Raw genomic sequence first — 12,104 nt, 5'->3', positions numbered from 1 at the left:
ATAACTTATGTACAAAAATGCCATATACCGTGTAAAAGTGTCACGACCTCGTCCTCGTCGGTGTCAGCCTCTCAATTACGAAATTACTGTAGACAAACTAAAATTATTTACCGATGATCAATTTATAACTATCGAATAAAATTAAATAAATCAGATCACCCATTACAGCCGCTTCTCCCTTCCGAAATGGCAGACGGGCAATCAACGACAGCAGAAGAATAAGGGAAGAAGGATGACGAGAAAGGTGCAGCTACTCAAGGAAACACTACCGAGAACGGAGCTCCTTACGGCAGGATAAAATCATGCTCGGAAATGAGCGGAACACAAGTGGACAAGAGCTCCCAGAGAAATAAAAGGCGAAGGCTCCAAGGGGGAAAATAGATTTATTGTAATATGTTAATGGTAGTAAAGTCGACTACGCAGAATGGCATAAGAAATAATTGGACATCGCATAAGGTTAACGAAATAGATCATCGATTCCTATTGTATACGGTAGCTGGTAGGTTGTCTTGGGTATCGTACTGTCCAAGTTAGTTCGACTGAGAACCGCGTCACGAAGGGATAAATAGACTCGTGTGTCAGCACCAGGGGCAGTTCTTGTAGAATCATAACGTTGTTAGTAATCGCGTTTTGTAGAAATTGAAATTACTAAGTTACGTCGGAAATAAGGACACGTGCATAAAAATTAATTTTAAAGTTTTAAGATTTGCGCATTGTGTTGCTGGGAGTAACAGCTGAGGTTAGTAAGGAGTCTGAGTCACAGAGAGTAAGAGGAGTATAACAAGAATAGTTCTTCTTTCTCGATTCTCGACATGACTCTCTTTAAAATAATAGACTAGTCAGACTAACTTTCCATGTCATCCAATATATCTGATAGCTTAAAAAATTTCATCATTCTATCCTGCCAAGTGGTTTCCTTTCGTATAATTGAACTATAAAAGCTCTTCAGCAGTAATCTGACACTCTATTACCTCAAATACACCGTTAAAATCATTTTATTAACTATCAACTACAGTCATACGCATATTTATTCTTTGAAATGATGAAATCATGTCTAGCAATAATAGGAATATCATATGTGTAAAGAAATACTAATCAGTGCATCAAATTCAATTGATAGACATCATTGTCTATGGTTAGTACACAACTTCAAATCGACCTACTACATACAGCTCAATTCTGTTAATTTATAGCTATTGCAATGCTAGATCAGGTATCTCGATGGCATTAGCAATGTAAAGCAGTTATCAACAAAGATGATTCCTAAATTTGCTTATCTACAGTGATGGTAGTCTTAGCTTGGTAGTTATTATAATTAAAGGATGCAAACGAAAGTAAAGTACAAATACGCGAACTTTAATTTTCGTTTCATCTCAACTTTCAACATCGCTATCTTTGCCGGTTCGCCTACATTTTGTAAAGATTCTACTCAGAGACTTTACTGATTGTTCCATCGATACTACCAGGGTTATAACTAGTCCTTAAGCATTGATGCTATCCCAAAGATAGACATGAAAGAAATTCGAAATTAATAACGCAACCAACGCACTGTCCTACAGTAAGCAATAATTTACGATATAACTTTTATTTAATTTATAGACAACATTCACGTCAATTAGTAACAATGAGATCGAGCAAATTCATTATTATTCGTTATCTCATTATCATTAATGCGAGTATATATAATCGATACAAATATTTCTATAAAGAATCAAAATTTTGCAATATCGAGAAACTTGTATTCAATTAATATCTTGTAAGATCGTATATAAACACTTATCCTCTATAATATTTACATCGTATATCACGCATGTGGCAGAAGTTTAATCATTCCATTCCATTGTTCAGTCATACAAATTGTACGACGATTAAGTTACATTCATGTTATCATATTCCATCATCTCATTGCGTAAAACTGCCAAAGGAAATTGTCAAATTATGCAGTAGTTCAATATAGTATCATAATTAGTAAGTATAAAAATAACCGAATAAATACGTCTTTTATTTAATTATATTCATTATAATGAAAACGAATTGTAATATTGTAACAGTGTGTTCTATATTTGTCACGGTACTGCGTTACAAACTAAATGTAAGTCATTATTGATTAGTAAATAATTCACTGCCATCAAAAATTTGGCAACATAGTTTGATGTAAGCTCTAACAATTGAATTGTATCTAGACGGAGGTTGAACACTTTAACACTCGATAGCCTGCAGCTGGCTAGGTCTCACAATATCTACCTATTTAGTTAGTAATTGTATATACTGATTTACGTAATTTGTAAAATCACGATTTTACTCTATTGTAGGCTACACTAAAATTCACCGCACAAATCTGTTTAAAAGCACGTGTGGTTATAAAATAGTGTAATCGCTTAAGAAGCATACAGGAGTCGTCTTTTTAACGAAAGTATACCAATGAATCAGTTGTGTGTGGAATTTAGCCGAGAAAGCGAGTTCTCAGAGTGTATATCGCTGGCATGCAGACTAAAAATACTGGGAGAAGTAGACTGAGTTATTGTAACTGCACTACAGTTCCTTGCGAATCTTAGCAACAAGTGTGAATTGCCACAATAGTATACGAATGAATACCGTACAGTACAAGCAATCATCATGCCTCAAATTAATATACTGTATACCATGCAATCTAATCTACAAGCATATACAAGTGAAAAATTGATATTGTATGTTACCTAACTACACTAAGAAAAAATATATAATCGTCTGATTTATACTACTGTACACTAATTACGGCGCAGTATAATAGTTTATGAAATCTTTTATTATTCTAAAACGAAATATCTTCACATACCGACTAAATTATTGGTATAAAATAAGTAATAATATGCGTAATCCGTCATCATACATGTACGAATATTCGATTCAGCAATCCTAATAACCGAAAAATAATGGTCATTAAGAGCAGATGAAGAAATAATGGTCATTAAGAGCAAATAAGGAAATAAAGCATGGTTAATCCATCATCACACCAGTATTCCGTCCAGTATTCCGTCCAACAGTCATATGAAATACCATTGGTAATCGTAATATAATAATATGTAATGTACACTACAGTACTGTATACGCGCGTTGAAAAATATTATTGTAAACTTCTACAGTCCAAAAAAAACTCTTCTTTAGTACAGTATTCTCTATGATACACTGTACAGTACAGTACACACAGTACAGTACTGAAAAGAGTGTACTGTAGTGTCCGTACGGTGCAGCCGTCCTCTACACAATCCTATTGTTGATTGTTTACTGCTTTACTGTACTGTACTGTACCGTACTGTACAGTGTACAGTACTGCACACTGTAGTGTAAATAAGCACCGTTGTGCTAGTCAGTATCCAGGGACTACTCCACTTCTTTTTTCATCCTTTTCATACCATCTGTAAATACTTCCTATTCACAGTAGTCGACAGCAACCAATTGACTGTTTTGCAACATCAGGATTATCCTAGCATAAACGAACTATCCGTCATGGATATTAATATGTTCCCATACAAAAGTGGATACTGCCGCATTGGGACGGACGTACACTCGTACAGTACAGTAGGTATGAATTGGAGATACTGTACATTGTACTGTACACTGTACACTACAGTGCTGCAAAACGAGTGCTTGATAGAACTGCGCATGAGTATCAGCGTCAGGAATACCATGTTCCCGTCCAAAAGTGGATACTGCCGCATTGGGACGGACGTACACTCGTACAGTAGAGTACTGTACGTTTTCTCCACAGTTTCGACTCCAGTGCACAGTACTGTACGTACAGTGTACAGTAGGTATGAATTGGAGATACTGTACAGTACAGTACAGTACAGTACGCTACAGTGCTGCAAAACGAGTGATAGAACTGCGCATGAGTACCAGCGTCAGCCAGCAGCAACGTAGACAGTGGAGTACAGTACTGTCTAGTATCGTATTTCCAACACTAGGTAGTCATGACTAAGAGGATTTGGCCGAGGCTCGCAGCTGTTCTTGCAGACTAGCGATTAATCCTCGACGGTTGGCAATACAAGAACAGTTGATCAAAGCGTTTCTGCGATCGCTACTCATCAAGCAATTACTCTACATCAAATTCAAGTTGAGAAGGCAATCAGGACAGAGATGCTGGAATTTCTAGAAGGAAACACATCTGTGAATGCTGTATTGATAGTGGCTATTTTATTTTTAGTGTATAAGTTATTTTTCAGCGCTTCTGGAAAATCCGAGATGCCAGAAGAAAAGGAAGAAGAGTTACCACCAATGGAACCACGCGATTTTACCTTAACTGAACTAAGCCAATATGATGGTATCAAAGATAAACGCGTTTTGATGGCTATCAATAGTAAAGTTTTCGATGTTTCTCGCCGTCGGAGTGTGTATGGTCCAGGTAACTTGAATTTCTAGACTATGCAGTGCTGTGCGATCATCAAAACCATGACACGATAAACTGTTAGACCATCTACACTACAGTATTGACAACTAGATACACCAATCCTTTCATTAAACCAACCATGAGTAATAAATACAGTAGTATACTGTAGGCTTGTACAGGAAGAAAGTGATCAACTACCAATTACGAATGAGCAACGATGATCGATTCAACTTTCTACTCTAAAAAACAAGAAATTCTGATCACAAATGATCATACAAAGAGGTAGCGCATAGCACATACGCTATACCCAGTGTTTTTGTCTTGAATAAACTGCGAGATGATCGCTAGAAGGAAGAAACTCCATTTCGCCTCTACAGTACTGTAGTCTTACTACCGAGATAGGATACTCTATTCTCATCACATCATCTTATAGCTTGAAACTTTTTACAACAGATGAAAACATTAGCTAACAACGATTCTATGATTACAACGCTTGACGTACTGTTTCACGCAATCCTATCGTCATAATTTCATATCACTGGTAACAGGGAGTAGTTTCCTGCAATAGTTTCACTGAATGAGTGTATTATAGTCATTATCGCAAGCTTAAAATATTACCTTTTCCATATGAAAGATTCCATGCAACAGTACTTACTGGCTCAATAAGGTGCAAGCTATCAATAGCAAAGAGTTGAAAAATTGCTTTCTATCAATGACACCATAAGATCGAACAGATTTAGTATACAGTAGTGCATGTCTATATTACGCTCTACGAAGATGTGCCACCTATCGATGAGAACATTTCTGGATCTTGTACGCACATTACAGTTGTCGCAATATGAGTGCAGCCAAATCCGTACTTGCAGTTGTAGCTGACACTGTATCTGCCACAGTAGTACAGTGTTTCCTCTTGGCTGTAAAATAATATACGTAGATGAATGCATCAACATATTGCTGTAGATAAATTCTTCAGTATACCTTGATATTCATTCAGAAATTGTTATTAATCATACTGAATTACTCGTAAGACGCATCGCTTACTGCAATAAGAATAGGTAACCCTCGGCCATGCCTACCTTCTCCTTAAAGCTTACATTGATTGCTTACCTTGAACATCATCAGTATTCCATGATCTCTCGTTGAACTGATAAATTGATATACTACTGTACAAGTGTTTATATCACCAGTGTACAGCACATTCTGATCAATCGCTATTTACTCTACCCTTTATCATTCTTGCTCATTAATTGTAATTATCAAAGAATGTATATTGCATTACCGTATTTTCATCTCCATAGCACCGTATACTGTATACAGTCTGTAATGTCTATTCGGTGCTATGAAGATGAAAATAGAAAAGCTTATGCCTAACAGTGAAATAGTGTACATTGATGGTCATACGATGTACGACATATTTACATACGCTGCTATCCTCGAAGATGTTCAAAAAAGTTGAATCAGTAGTTCCATTTAAGAGATGTCATTTCAATATGTTGAACACTGTCAATTTGTCAAATGTATTTCGTGAAATCGCTTATATCTCGAGAAGTGTAATAATGTTAAGCAGACTGTAATTAAGAATTCATTATACACTGATGTATTCCAGGTGGACCGTATCAGGTTTTTGCTGGACATGACGCTAGCAGAGGCTTAGCAACGTTTTCACTGGAGAAAGATGCTGTAAAAGATGAAATCGACGATTTATCAGACTTGAATAGCATGCAAATGGATTCGTTGCGTGAATGGGAAATGCAGTTTTTAGATAGATATCCTGTCGTTGGCAAACTATTGACACCAGAAGAAGCGGCTCAGAGAGAAGAAGAGCTCAAAGAAAAACAACCAGAAGACGCAAAGAATGATCAAGATAGTAAAAAAGAGAAATAGTACTATGCCTAACTATCCTATTTGTAGTATAGCTATCTATGCCAATTAGACGTAGCAAACCATTACAAAGTACAAGTGAATACGAAGTATCCTTGTATGGTTTGATACGGTTACCTTGATTTTAGTAAGTAGGTGCCTATCAGGCGAGTGGTAGCAAGCGTACTGACTTTCATCGGAAGCTTCATGTACTCATTTTATAGTATGAAATGCAAGAAAGAAAGAGTGACGGATTCTAATCCATTAGTAGAGCCTACTAAGACTTTTAAAAATTAATCACTACATTGTTTTCTGTAATTGTTTTTATTAATTCTACTCTGCTGCACCCCATCTTTACAAGATGTAATGTACAGTAGTTGTATTACAATAATGTAGGAGCTTTCTATTTCGGTGACTTTCCATTACGATATTTTGCCCCCCAAATTTTACTATATTAAAAACCTAATATGAACTGTGATTGAAATAACATACGTTAAATAGTCAAAATAATAGATACCTGTTTATTTATTAAGTCATTAAGTAATTGATGGTTGTTTAAGGGTTCGGAAAATCATTTACCTTGTTTCTTTGTAGCAATTTATCAAAAGTAAATTGTTTCCGATTTACGGATACGAATTTGGGTCAAATCTTGAGAGATTTGAGGCTTACAAGAAGCTATATTTACTTTGCTTTGTCTAAAAGATAGTCTTGTACCATAATACTCGTATGTGGTGTAAACTGCACAGTTTAAGTCTGGTCGCGATATAATTTACTGTTAGTTCCCTCGGCTTCCATATCTTGTACTCTGTGTCAATTCCATACTGTAAATAATTTACGTGCATAGACGCGCAAATGCCGTATATACAGTTATTACTTTTTTCCGTTGATCTATATTACATCCTATATAAAATTCGTTCACACTTCAAAAGGAAAATTTACAGCAGGCCTTGCGTAGCTAAGACATATTTCAAAGTCATAGTCTTGATTGAATCTACAAGAAGTTTATTGCATTGATACATTCATACAATTGTATTTTAAGAAAGTTTTCAGTAGTACACGTACGAGACATTATGTTACTGATACATTTTAATTTCGTCAGTGTTTAAAATAATTAGTTAAGGCCTCTTGTGTATGAATTTCAATTCGATCCTATATGTAGAACGAATTTAAAAATTTTAGTCCACTGCCTTGTAATGCCACGCCCGTATGATTCTGTGATTTGAGATTGTGGATTTCATCAATCGTATATGGAATAACTCTTGCCAATAAATTTGCAATCATTGTTTCTTGAATCGTAATTCATTTTCGATATCAATCCAACATGGATTGATAATTATATCCAGTTTTGCAAGTTAAACCTGCCTTCAAATAATTACAAAACATCGTGCATGTTGTCGACAATTAATGGACCTTTTGAAATTTTTGTATACTTTCGTACTTTCAATATTATTCGAACTTCTAACTATGCTTATTTCTAAAAATTGGCTACAGATGCCGTAAACATACGAGTGCTTGTTATTGACGTACATCAAAGTGCGAAAAAATAAATTATCCAAGGCATAGTAGCCTTAAATAACTAAAGATTTAATAATTAATGACACTGATTGAAAAAGCAGATATGAAGGTTTGATTGGACTAAAACTATGCGTAATCAACGTGGTTTATATGTAGTGCTATTCTTGAAAAGTTTCGTCTACCTTCTACCTTTATTGCCAGAAATGTCGAAATTTATCTATTTCAGCATCTATAACTTTTGCAAGATTGTATTCGCTTCATTAACTTAAAGATTTCTCTTGACGTAATATCTATGAGTTTTACGAATGACTGCAATCGATAATTACATATGGAATTGAAATCAGTAGAGACTTAAGGCGTGATTATTGAGGGAAAGTAGGAAATGGCTTAGCAAAAGATGTAACATAGGAAGGTCACTTTAAAGGCTAACTTTGGCAAGAGAATCATTTGGGCATCATTTGTACTCCTTTACGTACAGAAGCCGCGTACTCCATATAGCTAACGGAATGAAAGCTTTTCTGATTAGCGAGATTGAACGAGTCATACGTATACACATGCAAAGAAATTTTGCTAACGAAAACTTATCGAGATGTTTATTAGCATAAAAGCACTTCTCACGTACAATGCTTGGGTAGGTTTTGACTGTAATTGAAATATTCGTCATTAAAAGTGAATAACAGATTATATGACATTATAATGAATTTAGAAAGTTGTGTCTACAAAATACTCGTATATACAACATGCATTCGCTGCGTGGAAAATATTTATAGAGATAATAATGCATAGTGTATAATACATTATAGAAATAATATTCACGTTTTGGAAATCCTTTACGAAAGAAATATTTAAAACAGCTTTCAAGCTTACAATCCAAAAATTGACATCTACAGACTGTAACTTTAAAATTTTTTCATCAAGTCCATCCTACTTGAGATAGTCACTGTTTCAATAGCAAGATTTCTGCAGAAACACTACAGTTTGTTACTTCTTTACAATGGCAGATCTTAGCAAAGATCCATCTATTTGCCTGCATAATAATTCACGCTTTAATGCCCTTTTTCTACTTTCCTGCTTTTTAATTTTGTTAATTAGTCGTCGTCGCAAAGATTCTTCGCCGGCTAATTGCTTTCTCTTTCTTTCCTCCTCTTGGCATTTCCTTACTTTCTCTATACGAACATTAGCAATTTGTTGTAATAAATAAGTTAACAATTGTTTAGCTCGATTCTTATTCTCAAGATTCATAACAGCCAATTTTTCCTCTGCATTTTTTCGTCTTTGGTCTAATTCATTTTGCAACTGTAATTGCAATTGACGCAATCTTTCCCGTTTTTGCTGGCGTAGTTGTTGACGTTGATTTTTCTGCCTTCTTTTCTCTTGATATCTCTCCTTTCGCCGTTTTTCCTCTTCTAATTGCTGTCTACGTCGTTCTTCTTCTTGTCTTTTTCTTTCCGATTCTCGTTGCCTTTCTAATTCTTCTTTTTTTTGCTGTTCAAGTTTAGCTTTGTCATCAGCTTCCTTTTCTAATTGTTGTAATTTTAATTTTTCAAATCGCCTCTTTCGAATATTTTTGGAGTTTAAATGGCCAGTTTTATCGAAATCGACCTGTATCTTGGCCAGCATTTCCTTTTTTTGGCCATCTTGAGTACGATTTAATCGGTACTGTAGTTTCATACCTTTCAATTGGTGAATGGCTAGGCAAAATCCTTGATATTCTTCATATTGAATATATACTTTAAAATTCAATTGATTATTGAATGAAAATGTCTGAAATGGATTATCAGCACTTTTGTGATATTTATCCAGTAAAGGAATATGCAAGCAGCGAATGGTGCCAAATTTGCTAAATACTTGCATAACGATATCTTGATTGGGTTTATGATCTGTACTGTGGTGGCCAGGATCCATAAACCAGTAGCATGGTAAATTATCGATGACGACAGTATCCGGCCGTTCGCCATATTCAGTTTGATCCATGTCAGCAAAGAAAGATTCCCAATCATGCTGAGTAGGATAGTTGTCGCTTTTGTTTTCACTGGCTGAAAGGGCAAAAGCGCTGGAGAATCCACTCAATTTTAATTGTTTACCATTTAACATGTGGAGAACTGGCTTTTTGGACTGACGAGTCAATAATTCTCCCTCAAAAGTCACCATTTCTCGAGTAATGGACTCGACCTTGAGTAAGCTAAATTCATAGGGTTGAATAGCTGCTCGTAATTTTTCCATAATTTCCCAATTGGAGATGGATTTCCCAACTCCTTTTATCTCAGGTATTTGTGCCTTAATATTAATCCGACAATAAGGCTGTAAATACAATCCTCTTTCTTCACTTAACGTAATAATATCATCGGACATCTTGTTGCTGGTTACCATGTCGATAATCTATCTACTATAATCGTCTTAGCCTAGCTGGCTACAATCTTCCAAGAGCGATCCACCGTGATCGACTGTACTCCAGCACAGTCTCCCTTTTAGTTGGCCACTTGAGTAGGATAGAATGGAGCGTGCAGCGACCTCCAATAAAAATTCTACGATTGAGGCAAGTTGTAGCATGGAAATCCACTTGCAAGTGGAGAAGAGATGGATTGCTACTCGCTCCAAGGAGAAATTAACTGGCCAAACCAAGAATCAATCCACTGATCGACTCTGCTGTAGAATTTCGAGGCAGTCTACAGTATATCCAACTGCTGGTCTAGCGTCATCTACAGTACTAACACTGTGAACTCAGTCGTACTGTACACTGTATCAACCTAGTACTGTAACTTAGGGGGAAAATGGTGATAGGCATGGACTGAGAGTGCGTCGATCGTGTCATGGCTCTCCAATGGCATATTGGTAAAATACCTGAAATTGGCAATGGCATATTTGTAATTCTGAAATGATACAGTGGCAAAGGAGTAATAAATTCTAGTATCAATCCCTAGAGTTCATTACTGATTTGCCGCTGATGGGATTGATACTAGAATTCGTTGTAATATCAATCCCACAGTGGCAAATCAGTAATGAATTCTAATATCAATCCCTAGAATGAATTATTGATTTGCCATTGTTGGGATTGATACTAGAATTCATTCTAATATCAATCGCAACAGTGGCAAATCAGTAATTCATTCTAATATCAATCGCAACAGTGGCAAATCAGTAATTCATCCTAATATCAATTCCAACAGTGGCAACTTAGCAATTCATTCTAATATCAATCCCAACAGTGGCAAATCAGCAATTCAATCTAATATCAATCCCAACAGTGGCAAATCAGCAATTCATTCTAATATCAATCGCAACAGTGGTAAATCAGTAATGAATTCTAATATCAATTCCAACAGTGGCAACTCAGCAATTTATTCTAGTATGCATCCCAACAGTGGCAAATCAGTAATGAATTCTAATATCAATCCTTAGAATGAATTACTGATTTACCACTGTTGGGATTGATACTAGAATTCATTCTAATATGCATCCCAACAGTGGCAAATCAGCAATTCATTCTAATATGCATCCCAACAGTGGCAAATCAGCAATTCAATCTAATATCAATCCCGACAGTGGCAAATCAGCAATTCAATCTAATATCAATCCCAACAGTGGCAAATCAGCAATTCATTCCAATATCAATCCCAACAGTGGCAAATCAGCAATTCATTCCAATATGCATCCCAACAGTGGCAAATCAGCAATTCATTCCAATATGCATCCCAACAGTGGCAAATCAGCAATTCATTCCAATATCAATCCCAACAGTGGCAAATCAGCAATTCATTCCAATATCAATCCCAACAGTGGCAACTCAGCAATTCATTCTAATATCAATCCCAACAGTGGCAAATCAGCAATTCATTCCAATATGCATCCCAACAGTGGCAAATCAGTAATGAATTCTAATATCAATCCTTAGAATGAATGAATTACTGATTTGCCACTGTTGGGATTGATACTAGAATTGATTTCTTGTAATATCAATCCCAACCGACTGCTACAGTGTACAGTACTGCTCGCAGCCGTGCTGTCTTTCTACTGTACACTGTACACTGTACAGTACTGTACCCAGTGGTAGACAACACTATAAAGGAGTACTGGAGTCCATGTAGAGTAGAGTAGAGTATGCGTAGACTACCCTCCACCACTCGCTGTCCACTGCATGTACATGTACACTATGGCACTGCACTACCAGCATGGAACAGTTGCATCGAGGCCATGACAACACTGGTCCTCTTCGTCCATTCTTAACCTTCGACGTGATATCAACGATTCTAATCCAACATCTTACTCGATAATCCAATCAATACTGATCTACTTTTAAAGTGGCCACCAAACATGTTTAAAAAGTAAGCTTACTGCTGAATGCACCAGTGGATAACAGTGTATG

General features: G+C 36.1%; 3 protein-coding genes across 3 annotated transcripts; 2 read left to right on the top strand and 1 right to left on the bottom strand.

The window, feature by feature from the left end:
- Positions 1-3,486: 3,486 nt before the first annotated feature.
- On the top strand, positions 3,487-6,250 carry TRIADDRAFT_56832 (uncharacterized protein; the record flags this gene model as incomplete). Its single annotated transcript, XM_002113022.1, has 3 exons — positions 3,487-3,562; positions 4,184-4,381; positions 5,973-6,250. The coding sequence occupies 3 exons, from the start codon at positions 3,487-3,489 to the stop codon at positions 6,248-6,250; spliced, it is 552 nt and encodes a 183-aa protein (XP_002113058.1).
- Positions 6,251-8,722: 2,472 nt separating this feature from the next.
- Positions 8,723-10,111, bottom strand: TRIADDRAFT_56831 (uncharacterized protein; the record flags this gene model as incomplete). The annotated part of the gene is made up of 1 exon (XM_002112587.1): positions 8,723-10,111. One exon carries the CDS (start codon positions 10,109-10,111, stop codon positions 8,723-8,725), a length of 1,389 nt encoding a protein of 462 aa, XP_002112623.1.
- Positions 10,112-11,192: 1,081 nt separating this feature from the next.
- Positions 11,193-11,633, top strand: TRIADDRAFT_56830 (uncharacterized protein; the record flags this gene model as incomplete). The annotated part of the gene is made up of 1 exon (XM_002113021.1): positions 11,193-11,633. The coding sequence occupies one exon, from the start codon at positions 11,193-11,195 to the stop codon at positions 11,631-11,633; it is 441 nt and encodes a 146-aa protein (XP_002113057.1).
- Between the last annotated feature and the right edge of the window lie 471 nt (positions 11,634-12,104).

This window comes from Trichoplax adhaerens, genomic scaffold (genome assembly GCF_000150275.1).
Source record: "Trichoplax adhaerens TRIADscaffold_5 genomic scaffold, whole genome shotgun sequence".
Lineage (NCBI taxonomy): Eukaryota > Metazoa > Placozoa > Uniplacotomia > Trichoplacea > Trichoplacidae > Trichoplax > Trichoplax adhaerens.
This window is presented reverse-complemented; position numbering and strand designations above follow the sequence as displayed.